Raw genomic sequence first — 15,425 nt, forward strand, 5'->3', positions numbered from 1 at the left:
AGCTTTTAACTTCTTTCTTTCTACAATATCTGGGCATGCTAACTATAGTGTGGTTAAAGTCACAGAAAGATAGTTCTACTTATGACAAACTGGTTAAGGTATGGTTAATTATGAGCTTGGTACAGGACAAACTCTGGAATCCCGGTCTCAAGCAGTAAAGTCAGGCACTCTTTTCCTTTATCGGACCTCCACACCTTTACTCTCAGGACACACTTCTTCCTGCATTGATACTGTAGGTACAGACTCATCCAGTATGAACATAACTGACAGTTCTCTGAGCCCCCTCCCTCATTAGTTACTGTTGCTATGCCTGTCACACTTTACATTCTTGCACAGTCCATAAATATGCAGTTCCCAGTGGCAGATTTACAATCAAAAGTCAAAGTAATTGTTGAAACAAATGGGCCCTTGATTTCAGACAGTGGTAGACAAACACAGCTTTTTATTTGTAGATGCTGGCAGATTTTAGGTCAACATTAGATCCATGAGCTGGAGCTAAAAGGTTTCCAGCAGACACTTGTGAAGAGTGTCACTAATGTGCACTGGATGGCTGCATACATGATATAAAAGACTGAGGCCAAAGCTACGTCCCAGAAAAATTGTCAGCATCCTCACCAATTAATCATCTGTGTAGACATTGAAGACATTGAAATCAGTGCAGAGTGAGTTACTCCTAGTGTTACAAGTATGATCAGACTCTTCATTCTAACATAACACTGTTTGGATACTAACTTTTATCATATTTTCAAAGGGTATGTTTTTACTTAAATGTCACTAGAGAAAAGGTCTGAAGAATGACAACTAACACATATTTTTGGTGAAGTAATGCTGTAAACTCTGATAGTGCTCAGGACCAGCTTCCACACGGTAGAGAAATGCTTCACAGTACATGTGCTAGTCATGAATGGGCTTTTTTTTTTTTTTTTTAAGTTTACCTTTAACCCCACAAACTCATGTACAGTAGCTAGTTAATGATATACATTACTAACTGGCCTTGGAAGTAACACTTCACGTGGTACTACTGTAGGTCATGAGTGAGTTAGCCAGACATACTGACAGTTGCAACCTGGAGCAGATAAACACACTGTTTATTCCCTTCCATGCAGTTTTCCTACTGTTATTGGTTTTGAACACCACCCCATCTGTCTTGCTACAGCCCTAACATACGGAGAAATCCAAAGCTTGAAAAAACCATTGTGCTCAGTTAAGCTAAGCTATTAGCAGACAATCACTGTGAAAGGCTGTTGTCAGAGTGATGAAGATGCTTTCTTCATGTTCTTGTGAGTTGCGTATTTTCTGGTGCTTTCTAAAAACGGGTATCGGGTATTGAGCTCTCTTGGCCACCGTAGACTTCTGTAGTCATTAACTGTTTCAGTCTCTTAAGCCGCTGGATGTAACTTCAGTATGTAAAATTAAAATAAATGAATAAGTAATGGTGTAGTTTTACTGTATACTCATACTTTTATACTCGTTTTTATTTTCCTTCCCCCTACATTTGACTAATATCATGAGTTTACCATGTTTTCCATTGTGTCAAATGTAGCCCTGCGGCTCAGTTCTGTTTGTTTGGGTAAGCAAGATCTTCAAGATTAGATTAGACGTACATAACCATGGTAATATCTGTCCAGGTTCTACTGCATGCATCATCTTATTAAATGTTCTGCATGTGCATCTCTCTCTCTGCATATCTACAGTGTTTTTCATGGATAACGTATTCATCTATGTTTTCAGAATGTTATCCTGTGTGTCTCTGTGTTCACATGACATAGCAATGAAGCTCTCTCTCTCTCTCTCTCTCTCTCTCTCTCTCTCTCTCTCTCTCTCTCTCTCTCTCTCTCTGTCTATCTATCTTTACACACACATCCACACATTTCTCTCCTATGTTTTATGCCTGTATGTGTTTGTCTTTCCTCTTTCTATGCTTATCTCAGTTTTGAATGAGCTATGTCACGTGTCACATACATGCATATTATATGGATGTATGTACCTTTTAACCAACTGTCCTTGTGTTGGTGATGTAATGTCATATTGCATTTTCACATGTCTGTATTTGACGCAAATATTATTTCTGAACAATCTCAAATCCACATGTGGTTTCAAATGATCTATCTATCTATCTATCTATCTATCTATCTATCTATCTATCTATCTATCTATCTATCTATCTATCTATCTATCTATCTATCTATCTATCTATCTATCTATCTAGACCCAAATAGCTAAAAATAATGAGCATTTTGCTGTTAAGAGAAACACATGTTGATATGTTGTTGGCATGCAGATTGATACTGGAATAGTATTTGCCCTGGTTGTTCACTTCTGTGTACCCCCAAGCCTTCCCATTCCCTTTTCTCCCTCCAGTCTCTCCTTTCTCAACTCCTTCCTACACCTCCTTGCTCTGCTCTGTCTGCTATAACCCTTGTCGCATGTTCCTCTATTCTCCCTCTCCCTGCAGGAATCTCATTAATCCATTACAATGATCCAAGATCATTGATAAAACTTGTAGAGTCTTCATGTGATTTCTATCAGTAGGTCTCCAGATGGTCCAAATAAGTGTTTAATTTAAAATCCAAGTCTGGTGATATTTTATATTTTTCCCATTAAAAGACCAAACCAATAATGTATCTAACTGTAAAGCAAATTCTTATTCTTCTTCCTCTGTGCCATAGAGCTCCATTGCTGTTCAAAAATGATTGAATACGCATCAATGAGACACGCTGTTCCACTGGATGACATGTTCCTTCATTACCATGAACACACATGGTAGTTTATTTTGATTTTTTTTTTCTGAGGACACAGCTGTTTATTACTGTGTACGAGGCTCCACAGTGATACAAACCACCAACAGACCTGCACAAAAACACAGCAACCATGAGACTCAACCACACACACATTCTAAGTTAATAAAGTCTTCAGCAGAGTGTGTGTGGCCAGTTACTTCCTAAAGTTGTTGAATACATAAATGTATTTGACTTTCTCTCACTTTAAGGATATGATTTATTTCAACATTTTATATCTGTGCATTATGATGCCTGTTAAATTATGAGGATGTGAAAAGACTTTCATCTAAAGGGAAACTAAGATAAACAGAACCCATTTCCATTCAAAAGCATGAACAAATACACATAAACATGTAATTTGGCCATGAAAATAAACCTGTCAGCTGCCCCTTTAAGATTTTAAGACTCTCAGAAGAGAAACTTTCTGGGCCTTGACTCAAACACTAATGACATTCATTTTTTTTAAGTTGTTAAGTTAAAATAAAGTTGTCCCCTCGGAGGACAACTTTATTTTTAATAAAGCAATAAGTTTTTACAATACAATATGTTACATTCAAATTTACATTCAGTTCAGATTTACAGCTGTCCTACCGTAACCATATGGCACCCCATATAAAGTGTAACACCTAACACATAAAATGCAACAAGGTGACAGACAGACAACAAGTGAGACGGAGAGACAGACAGTTCATTTGGACTTGATACACATGCACTGCCCTGCTGCCCCAAATACTCACTAGAGCACCAAATGTGGATTTGATGAAGATACTCATGTTACAGCAGCAGTACATGAACTGACCAATAGGTACAAATAATAGTGCAAAAACAAATGTCAGACACAAATACTAACTACTTTACTAAAAGTAAAAGAGTAAAAAAGCATTCCTTTTTAAGCATGTGCCTGTACACAAGTATGCAAATTGGAGTTAAGTGTGAAAAATTTATGTAATTTTAAGTTGAAAAGTTCATGGCAATTCATTGAACAGTTCTCAAGACATTTCACACAGATCCAATAATGTCAACCTCTTGGTGGTGCTAGAGCAAAAATAACCAAGGTCAGCAGGGTTCATTCTCTGAGGAAATATCTGTACAAAATTTCACAGCAATCCACTCAATGTGTGTTGAGATTTTTCACTGTCCTTCCTACAGTCACGCCACACTGAAATTTAAATTATATATATGAACGATATTTTTTTAATCTTCAGCAGGAACAATGGAGCTTGGAGCAGAGAGTCACAGACACAAATTACTGAGAGACAGGCTTCTTGGTTTTGGTCTTTTCATGAGATTTGTTGACAGTAACAATATTCAGTAATACCAAGCCCAATCCTTCAACACAACAAAGTTCAATTTATCATTTAAAGTTATTAGATCTCTGATTATTGATGCAATTATGAATATAGAAAATAAAGGAATGAGATAGTCGTGCTGATAGGTCCTTTACATTTGATAATATTCAGCCTGGGTAGAGCTGGAATATAAGACAGAGCTTTTATAAGAGTATTTGGTTATAGGTTTGACAGAAGGTCACCCTCTATATATACTATACTGAATCAACACAGTATAGTAATATATTTTGTCATTTTACATAAAATGTCCATTAACAAATGAATAACTTTGTTTGGTTATGTTTATTTAGCAATTATTTTTGAGTACTGTACAGTAATTTACTTATGGCGCAGAGACATAGACAAGAAATAACGGTAGATCTCAACTCGCCTGTGGTGTGAAAAACCAGCTCACTCTATCCCATTCACTCTCCCCTGTGCTTCTACTCTCTCGTTCCCTCCTCTGCCCTTGGTCCTCCCTCCTTTCCCTTTACTATCCCTCCTCCTTCATGTCTCCCCATCCCATTCTAACACTGGTGTATCCATCCCATCCTCAGGCTATCCTCCTCAGTCTCTCCCCCTGCGTTGTGTTACTAAAGTCTGACTGAGTGGAGGTATGTACAAGTCTCCATCACAGCATAGCTAACAGCTACATATGCTGCTACACTGTGAGCACTCGCTTAGCTTCTTGCTTTGGCTTTGAAGACATTCGTTCGGAAATCAAAGTTTGACTTTTAAAAACATAGAGCTGTTCTGGGGTCAGAAATAATCTCACTGGTTGACTTACTGTAATCAACAGTTGTATAATGTCCTCTTGGGTTTCAAGATAGCCTTTGTTACCAACCGGGGCTGTCGAGTTTGAACGATGTGTGCATTTACCAGGCAGGGAGTGAATGGTACTATCATTATGAGAATTGTAGGAAATGTAGGATCTTGACCCATAATAGAGACTTAAATCTGGATATCTTAGCTGCTTTTATTTTAAGCTGTTGTGGGTTTTTTTTTTTAATGTTTCTTGTAAGCCCCCAACTTTATTGACTTTTCGGCTTTGCTTGTTCACTGAAATAAGGCCACTTTTAACTCAAGCAGAGATTTGATTTCTGCTTTCAAAATAGTCAGAGCTGTAGTCTACCTTAGGGTAGTATATAAATACCATAATGCAGTGCACATTTAGTACTATTACTATTTTTGTGTTGAGAAGTAACAAACAGCTACCCCTGGTACAACTGACAAATTAGACTCTGTTTACACCTGGCATTAACATGCACTTGGGTGATCCAATCACAAGTGGACAGTGTAAAGTGTAAACAACCATCAAGACACAATGTGATCCGATTACTAAACCACTTGCCAAGCTGTTCTGGCCTTTGTAGTGTAAACACTAGTGCCTTCAGATGCATCCCAGATGAGGATGTAACAGGAAGAATCCTCATCAATACAGGATGTAGTGGTTGTTTTCCTGACAGCACAACACTTGAAAAAATGGAGAGAAGCACCCATTTACATGATTGGTGTACAAGTTCCTTTTGTCCTGCGCTCCTTCACAGGTCATAAATGACTTCCTCCTGTCATGTTCAACAGCTGGAATAGCCCGCACATGTATATTAGTTCTGAAAGCATCTTTGTTTTCTTAGCACGCTGTTAGCTTGTGTGAAACAAATCTGGCTGTCCACTATGGTCACACCACAATCAGTGATGTCACAACAGGATATTTTTATCAGCCATCAAGGGCAGCAGCACTGCAGCACTGATTGGCATGTGACCACAGGGATGTGCAGCTTATTACAAAGTTTCATCCAACAAAGAGGAATAAAGATGCCACACTTTGAAATGTCTCACAGTCTCACTGCAAGAGGACATTTATGTTGAATGCTACACACCAAAATAACTGCTGAGATTTTGGAGTGTGAGGCGATTAAAAATAGGTCCAGTGGAACAAGAAATGTGAGCAGACAGACAGGTTATAAATGTCTTAGCTAAACTTGTTTGAGGGAGGAAATGAAAGCAAATCTGACCTTTTTTTTTCTTTATTTAAATTCTCAGCTGCATTTAGACAAGAGTTGGATCAGTTCCTGCCACATCTATCTATCTATCTATCTATCTATCTATCTATCTATCTATCTATCTATCTATCTATCTATCTATCTATCTATCTATCTATCTATCTATCTATCTATCTATCTATCTATCAAGAAGTTAATGTCGGCCATGACAAAATTGTCTCATCAGTTAGGTTTTTGCAGTGTGTTCTCAACATTAAAAGCTGTTTCCACAGCACACCGAACACAAGGAGAATAGTGGAGTGATAGTCTACATGTCTTAGGCAGATACAGCTACTGTAAATGATGGCATATGAAGTCTGCTCCAGTTTTACACTACCTGTGGTGTTTATTGAACACAACATAAAGTGTTAGGCAGATTACTTAAAAGACTCCAAAGCCTCAACACCCACATGTCTTATCTTCCATGTTGAACAAGTGAAGACATACAAACAAGAGATTGTGGATTAAGGAACAGCCAGCTTGCAATGTGGAGGCCTTTTCTGACCATCAACAGTTAGCTTAGCCCCAGTGACTGCACAAAGCACTTTTGAGGTCCTGTCCCCATAGTGAAGATGCTTAACACACCCATCTCTGAACAAAATCCATGATTGGATGGCACACCTACCTGTCTACCTACATGGACTCTGCCTGTGCACCTGTGCATGATAGGAATGATCCACAAGGCAAGGGAGTGTATTGCTGTGATTGCTGTTGATATATTGCTAAAGCTATAGCAAGCTAGTCTCACAAGAATGGCAGAGAAAGTGTGGACATTTTCTTACATTTTCAGTTGACACAAAGCAGCTTGCTGGAAACCAGTAAAATTCCTGTTTTACCAAAACCCATTTTGCCCTCACACCAGCTTTGTTAGACATCCGTCAGTTCTGGTTAGCTAACGTGATATTATTATGCTCCAGTGAGAAATGGCAGGAAAGCATGAAAGCATGAAATTCCTGCTATTTGACTGTTGCACAGATTAAGAGCACATGCAGACACATTCATTCTGTTATTATGTTTGTAACATTGCCATGCATGAAAATCCTGCTGTTTCCTCAAAAGTTACCAGACACTGGTATGTAGTCATACTAGAGATGAGTACAGTGTATAAAGGCAAAGCTTCTCTCATAAGAATCTGTCTATACAGGATTTAATAAGTATTATTGATCAGCCATACAGGATCATGTAAACACACTCTGTTTGGCATTTTTTTTTCTTTGAAACATTTTAATCATTTTCCATCCAACGCTACGAGTTTACACCTATCAGTTTTTACAAGTGGCACACTGAAGCTCTAAACATATTAAACTGATCACCAAAGTATTGATCGCAGAGACAAAACAGACATTTCTTGCTGCAGTGTCAGTGGATGATGGTGTCATTCGGAAGCACACTATAGACACCCACGTGTCCTTATTCTGATTTGGTTTGTGTTTAGTTGTAGCAAGTCTGGAAGGTACAGAAAGTTACCTCCACTGACCAATAATATTAAAAACAAATATTAAAATAAAATAATAAAATAATATTAAAACAAAATCTAAAGAGTGTGGTGAGCTTGGGAATCTCAGACATTCATTTATTGGCCTGTTTCTTTTTTGTAAGCAGGTTGTGATTCAAAGGAATAAGGCTGTACAGTTAACGGCATTTCTTCCTGCAGTGTCAGTGGATGATGATGTCATTCAGAAGCCCACTATAGAAGTTATTTCAGTCATTTTTGTGAATCATAGCTTAGAATGTTATCAAATTACATTATAATCGACCAGCAGTTTAGTAAAGTGTCAGGTCAGAAATGTCGACAATATTTCTTCTAACCTCTAAACGATCAGAATAAAAGCAGGCTCGTTTAGCCAGTGACATAGAGATACTGGGTGTAAATGTTTAGCGATACATAAGAAGCATGTTGTATGGTTAAAACTGTTAAATTTTGGTGATGTGTTTCGTGATCTCCACTTACTAAACATTAATTTTATAACAAGGCCAACTGACAGAATGTAATCCCTGACAAAGCAGTCACATTGCTGTAATACAGTTCTCCGTAATGCGTTACTGCCTAGCGCAGTAGATGACTAAAGCCATCCATTCAATGGAGTCATTTCACCAGTTGAAGCAGCAGGATAATACAAGATGATGTAGCTTCAAAGGCCGTGAGCATGACACCAGGCACATGAAGTGGCAGATCATAGCTGAAGCTGCCTGATGCTGCATGTGCTGCAGAGCAAACTGCAGAGGCACTCATTATAGATGCTCAGCACCTTTCAGCTTGACTTTGTATACAGCGAGAGCCACACCAGAGGCAGCCACTGCATTTAAATCTTTAAAGCACTGAGACATAGAAATGCTGATCAATGATGTGTTTTGCCTTTGTTTGTCTATTAGTAATACTGCAAATGTTGGTTATGCAGATCTGTAATCAGAATCAGAAGAATCATATTCACAAGATCTCTGATGATAGCAGTCCTGATCAGAGATTACAGGTCAATATAAATTGCTGCTGTATGTTAGAAACTGTAGGTTATTGATCCCAATCAATCTAACACTGTTCTCTGTGTGTGTGTGTGTGTGTGTGTGTGTGTGTGTGTGTGTGTGTGTGTGTGTGTGTGTGTGTGTGTGTGTGTGTGTGTGTCCCAATCAGCTAAGGGCCACAGCACTGCTGATTTATTCCTGTGGTTACAGGAGTTGACGTTGCAAACACAGCTATTTAAACAGGGCAGAATGTGTGCTGTTACGCAGTAAACATGCACAAATATACAAACACACACATGACATGACACTGGTCATTCATTTCAGAATGGTATAAATGTTGACTACTTACACACAGCGCACACTTGTTTGAGAAAATGAGACAGTTTCAGTGTTTACTGTTCTCAGGCTTAATGGAAAAGACTTTGATATTCATGCATTTAATCCATGCATGCACACACACACACATAGTCATATTTCCATCACTTTTGGGGACATTATGTAGACTTGCATTCATCACCTCAAGCCCTACCCTAACCATAGCTTAATCCTAACTCTATGCTTAACCTAAACCTAAAACCCCACATTGTGAGTAATACCCACACACGCACGCACGCTCACTCACACATACGCTGTCGTGTATACGTAGTTTACAGGGACGTTACATAGACTTACATTTCCTGGAGAGTTACCCCAACCTTAACCTACCCTTAACCCAAGGCTTCATCCTAAAATTTAATGATTTACATTTATGTATGTCCCCACAATGTCAAGAATACCTGTAAAATACACACACACACACACACACACACACACACACACACACACACACACACACACACACACACACACACACACACACACACACACACACACATGTATACGGTGCACTGAATCGCCAGATCCTTAGAACATGGTGACCCAGATCTGTCGCTGTGGTATCCAGTACCCAGAATGCCTCCTGAGGTTTAAGCAGAATCTCACAGACCACCACCATGGTTGAGACCATTGTTGGACACTGTGTGGGAACATTGGCTAATAGGCGCCATCAGGTGGATGACTGAAAATCAACAGCATTTTCTGTAATGCCATTTTGCATCCCAAAATAACCTGGACCAGGCACTGAGGAGACCCACAGTATGGTTGAAAGGCCTCTTGACAGTTGTTATGAATTCACAAGCAAGGTATTAAATGTGGTTATATACAGTATAATCTATTGTAGAGTTTGAGCAATCTCGATTCTGCTTGCGATCTCTATATACAAAGTAGACAGGCAAACAAATATGACCTGTCCCAAGTCAAGGAAAGCAATGCTGGATACTTTTAAGGGACTGCTACAACATGCATAGCAAGGGTCATGTGGCAGGAAACCCGAAGGCATCCATAGGCCACTTTTTGGTAGTTGGTGAAACAATCTCACCGACTTTCATTGTTAGCTGTCATGAACATCTGATCATATCTCACATTGTTCCTCAGCGGAGAGAGTTTGCCCAGTTGCCATGGAATTGTTGATGTTCAAGTTTCTACTAGTACTACTATCAGTTGTACTAGTACTAGAGCTCAGTCTGAGGTAACAAGAGCATGTTTCTTAGTTTTAGGTGATTATACACTCACAAAAGCACAATTATTAATATTATATTCCATTTCTGCCAATAAATCCCCCTAAATCCTACACACTGGACCTTTAAAGACTTCCCCAGGCCAACAATATATAAAAAACCCAGCAAATTAATCCCATTCTAGAAAGCCAGAACAGCTCTCTCAGGAGGGAATTTTACAAAGTTGATTTTGCCTTTGCATGCTGGTCTCAGATTAATGCCTCTCTTCCTCTTTATGCAACATTGAACTCAAGTTACAGCAGAGTTGAAACTGATCCCAGACTAACCTCGCAAGGGCAAATCCTTCCTGAGAGGTGTTGATGAGTAATTAAAAACTGTGGTGTATCATGTGTTGGTGGGTTATGTAGGTGTTGATTTGAAGTTGTTTATTGTTGTAGCCATTGTGATGAGGGTGCAAGGTAAAGATGCCCTTTAGTACTTTACTGTCAGCTCTTCCCATGACTTACTGTACCCAAGGAGAACATGAGTTTTATGGGTGCTAAAAGCAGCAGCATTCACAACATGCCAGCTCTGATATCACCACACTTGACACTTGTTAATGTCAGGTGTTTGTTTGAATGACAAAATTGCTAAATCAGCAATTTCAGGCCATATTCTACCACAGACAGGGAAATCCATTATGGTAGAATGTATGGAAATGGATGTTTGGTAACTGAAGAAGACTGTAAAGAAGCCTGGAATTTTCCCATCCAGCAACATTAGTGAAAAACCCACATGTGAAAAAGCCTGAAGAATATTTTAGTTATAAATAGTTATAAAGTTATAAAACAGTATTTTACTCAAAGGCTTTTTAATCAAAATTCAAATCAATGAGGATATTATTTTCTTAATATTATGTTAACAAATATTCTTAGTGTTATGTTGTGTTATAACTGGAGGAAACTACTGAGTTGTATTGAAGGTTCATCTTGACAGCCATTTCAGATTTGACAGCAAAATCAGACATAAAGGTGTGGTTGTTTGCTAACTTTATAAAATGAAGCTGCCTTACGGTAAAGTTGGTGACAGCAACTATAATGTTAGCTGTAAGCTTGTGATGCCAGGGAGGCATTACAGGCACAATGAATGAACAGAACAATGGCAGTTTGGTCCCATGACTTAGGTTCAAATGAATTCAGATGAATAGTGTGTTTGTTCGTAGTCATGTACAATTAACCATTCCCTAAACCTCAACCCCATATATTACCATAAAAATTCAGTTATTTTCAAAACAATGGGTCCTTGATTGAAGACAGAAAAAGACAAAAAAAAAAAGAAAAAAAAAAAGGATTTTGCTGGCTGAAAAGATGACTGTGGCTGGCTGATTTCATTATCTGTAGCTAGCCAGTGCAAGCTAATGCTAATGCTACAACATGAGTTGGTTGCAGCCACCGTGTCCACTTTTAAAAGTTATAGCTGAGTATTATATAGTCAATAAAGGTAGTTAGCAGACATGCTGTTAAACACACATTTTAGCCGTCTCTTCTCCTGTGCATGGTTTTGTAAAGCTAAAAGACTTCACACTCCAAACTTATGACAGACTGAATGTTGCTTTTACCATAGCCCCATTTTAGAACCTAGAGGTTGACAGGCCTACAGGACATAGTCACAGTTGTTAAGCTTTAATTGAGCAATCACTGTTTGGAGGAGGGGTTTACCAAACTGTCAATACGTATACTGTAGCAGTGCATTGACAGATGACATCAGTTTGCATTGTAGCAAAAATTGAAGCCTATTCAACTTTTTAGCGGGATTACCCGGTGTTTTGTTGCAGGAGCTTTGTTAAGGCAGTCCCACTATGGCATATCAGTGGACTCATTGAAATGAGTGAGAAAGCTGCCTGAACACAGTCTTACCACAGCCGTAACTCATATGTGATGATGGTGATATTTGTGAAATGTATGTTGACAACAACCCACCTTTTTTTAATAGTGTTCGCATTAGGTCTTTTTATTAGCATTCCTACTTTTAAGTCATCTATGAATGAACTCCATTGTGTGTGGATGATCTGTGTGTTGCTGGGTTTTGTGGAGGCATTTTAGCACATCAGACATCAGCCTTATTCTATTGAAATCCAAAGCACAATTATTGAGTACAATAAAATTCACCAGGATTGATTTTATTTTACATAATCACTCCATTGTGTATCAGAAAATCGAATTCTCAATGCTGACATTATATTTGGAAATCCCTGCCCTGAGTTCTTCAATGGTGGTAAACACAGAGAATTACAGTGTAAAGACAGAATAAAGTAAAACAATTGGTTGCATTCTCTCCTAAATAAGACTTCCAGACCTCCAGATAAGTAGAACTTATAATGTCCATTATTATTATTATTTTCTTATTTTTCTGTGTAAAGCTTGGTGTTTAACACTTTTTTTTTTTTTTTTTTTGACATGATTAACTTTAAATCAAACAGATTCTTCAAAATAAAATGATTTGTTTCTTCCCTCTGAGCCCATCACAGCACAGTGCCCCCTGTGGGAGCCACCTCTCTCTGCATTTATATTGGGATTTTATTTCTTTGGCTCTTGTAGTTTGTGCTTTAATATAAACATACAGCTCATTATTAAATATAAAAATCTGAGCTACACCAGTCAATTTGCCAAAACATTATGTCAACAAATTGGTGTACCGTGAAGATGTTATACTCAGTTCAGATTGCTTTATTGTCCATTACATTTATATAAAACAGACATTCATCTCTGGCACTGGCATATGAGATAACACCATATACAACACATAACAACACACAATAAACATGTCTTAAAGTAACTAGACACAGAGGGTCAGCACTCACGCATGCATCCTTCCTCCTGGTAATTTAGAAACAGTGTTTTCATGATTTTCCTTGCTGGAGTGCCAAAAACAAAATAAAAGGATATCAGCTAATACACCACGATAGAATTTCTATACTCTCAAATCTCTGTCATACTGGCCGATAAAATCCAGTATCTATCAGGCTCGTTCTAGTTCTTACATAGTGTTTTTTCCTCGAAGTGGCGAAACAATGACATAACGTTTAACCACAATCTTCAAGAATAAATTCCACCTAACATGTTGAAATATCACCTAACTTTGCCACTTCCTGCTATTTCAGCCTGCCCTTCAAAAAGCCGAAAACCCCCTAAAAACCCAACCTCAGCTGTGTTTGTGTTTAGTGCTAATTTGCAAATGGTAGCATGCTAACACGCTAAACCAAGATATGAACATGGTACATTATACATACCTGCTAAACATCAGCATCTTAGCATTGTTAGCATTCTGATGTTAGCATTCAGCTCAAAGCACTGCTGTGGCCCAACACATCCTCACAGAGCTGCTTAGCATGGGTGTGGACTTTGAAACCTGCTAGATTTTACCCTCTAAATGAAGAGAAGCACATACTTGACCCTGACCTTGGAGAGGGTTTGTGTTCAGTCAGTCTGTCTCTCTGTCTCTCTGTCTAACTGACTGTTCGTTGTTAACAGCAGCCTGTTGTTTGTACTGGTAGACTGGCTAAAACACCTGGACTCTGAGATCAAAATGTCCTCAGTGAAGCTTTTTCTATTGATGATTGGAGTGTTAACATGCAGAACTGTGTTTATTTCTAACTGTGCTCAGCTCCAGATGATTTACCCACCTGAGCTGCTCTGAGTTTCCTAAAGCTCACTGAACCACCAGGACTGGCTGTGTCACCACTGATGTGCTTTTGGGAATCTCAGAGCACGTAGTCCAGTGGATGTATAAGTCCAAAAATATTATAGGATGTATTCAGATCAAAGGGGTTTGTGTACATCCACTGAACTAGTGCATCCTCCCCTCCTACACAGTTCATGCCAGTGCTGCAGAGCGCCACCCTTAGGTGTCTAAGGGTTATTGTGGCAACTGATAGCTGTTTTTTTCGTAACCAATATTCCTGTTTTGTCCTGTCTCTGTCTGTCTGTCCATCTGTTTGTCCCTCCGTCCATCTGTCTGTCTGTCTTTTTCTAACTTCCTCCTTTGGTCTAAAATATTTTACTTGGTTTGGGCTGGTTTTATTTTGAGTTATCTTTTCTTTTCTTTTTTTAAAATTTTGTTTCATTTACAAATGCTTGTAACTGTAACAAATGGTTTATATTTGCTATTTCTAATGTGCAATGCTGTCATAACATAAATGAATATATCATGACATTACTTTCTGTTATAAAAATTTGCATTTCCATCCAATGACACACATTCCTTACATTTCAACTTTTTACCATATCATGACAACTTTAATGCTGACTGTCATTTGCTGATATGAATGACCCTCATAACCCCACTCTTTCACCTGTGCTCGTCATCTTCACGTAGCCACGGGATATGAGAAGTCACGCAGCCTCAATAATATCTCTGGGATGACGGGGGCCCCACTGCGCCTCACCCCCATCACCAACTCCACCTTCGAGCCCTTTGAGCCACCTGGCCTTAGGCGATGTCACTCCCCCATTCCCTCCATCTTGTAGCATAGCTGACAGGGAAACATAAACAACAAAATGTCAACAACAGCAACAATAACATAGAACTTTCTTTTCCCCTGGGGAACATGCGAAAGAAACAAAAAGCATCAACATGAAAGGAGTGTGTCATGGACATTTGATTCATTCTAGCTGCCCTTTCATTACCATTACTCACGTTTTCTTCTTGATAGAGACAACAATGAATTAGAGTTCTTCTAGGCACTAAGGGGTCCTATTTTAAAACCACAGAATAGCTAAAACTGATTAAGCTGAGGTAGTTGCTTAAGCAAATGTATTTTAAAATACACAAACACACACTAACACACCTGCCTTACTAACAGGGATAGAGTCTAGGTTAGTTTAGACTGATATGATAGTTGAGTTAGCTTGCCTCTAGCTTTCCCTGTGCTACTTCTTGCCTGTATCTCGACTGCACTTGCACTTCAATGCTTTAAGACTGATACTTAAGAGTAGCAATGAATAAGAGACTTTTCTAATATTAAGCCTCAGAATGCACACATTCACTCACATAGACACACACATATTGCTGCAGCATGCATGTTTTTACTCATCAGAATCTCCAGAATAAGAACATACACTATACCTACAGTTAGGCTGAGAAAGTAAAGACATTTTTCTACACTTTAAAGTCCAAACCATATCTCTTAAAAGGGAATACCCCAAACTGTAGCACCTCTGCACCTTTGAAAAAAGCCATGTAGGCTGTAGATGTTCAGTTCTTCGTGTTACATTTAGATGA

At 38.6% G+C, this 15,425-nt stretch overlaps 1 protein-coding gene across 5 annotated transcripts in view; it reads left to right on the forward strand.

The window, feature by feature from the left end:
- Positions 1-15,425, forward strand: part of LOC139342887 (voltage-gated potassium channel KCNC1-like) — an 81,525-nt gene that overhangs the window by 53,196 nt on the left and 12,904 nt on the right. Inside the window, exon 5 of one of the 5 annotated variants that reach the window (XM_070980165.1) lies at positions 14,520-14,809. The exons of the other annotated variants lie outside the window; for them this stretch is intronic. Within the exon in view, the coding sequence (XP_070836266.1) occupies positions 14,520-14,671 (152 nt within the window). The 3' untranslated portion in view covers positions 14,672-14,809. Of the gene's footprint in view, positions 1-14,519; positions 14,810-15,425 lie in introns of those variants that run through there. 5 annotated transcript variants of the gene reach the window in all.

Source organism: Chaetodon trifascialis, chromosome 15, assembly GCF_039877785.1.
Source record: "Chaetodon trifascialis isolate fChaTrf1 chromosome 15, fChaTrf1.hap1, whole genome shotgun sequence".
Lineage (NCBI taxonomy): Eukaryota > Metazoa > Chordata > Actinopteri > Chaetodontiformes > Chaetodontidae > Chaetodon > Chaetodon trifascialis.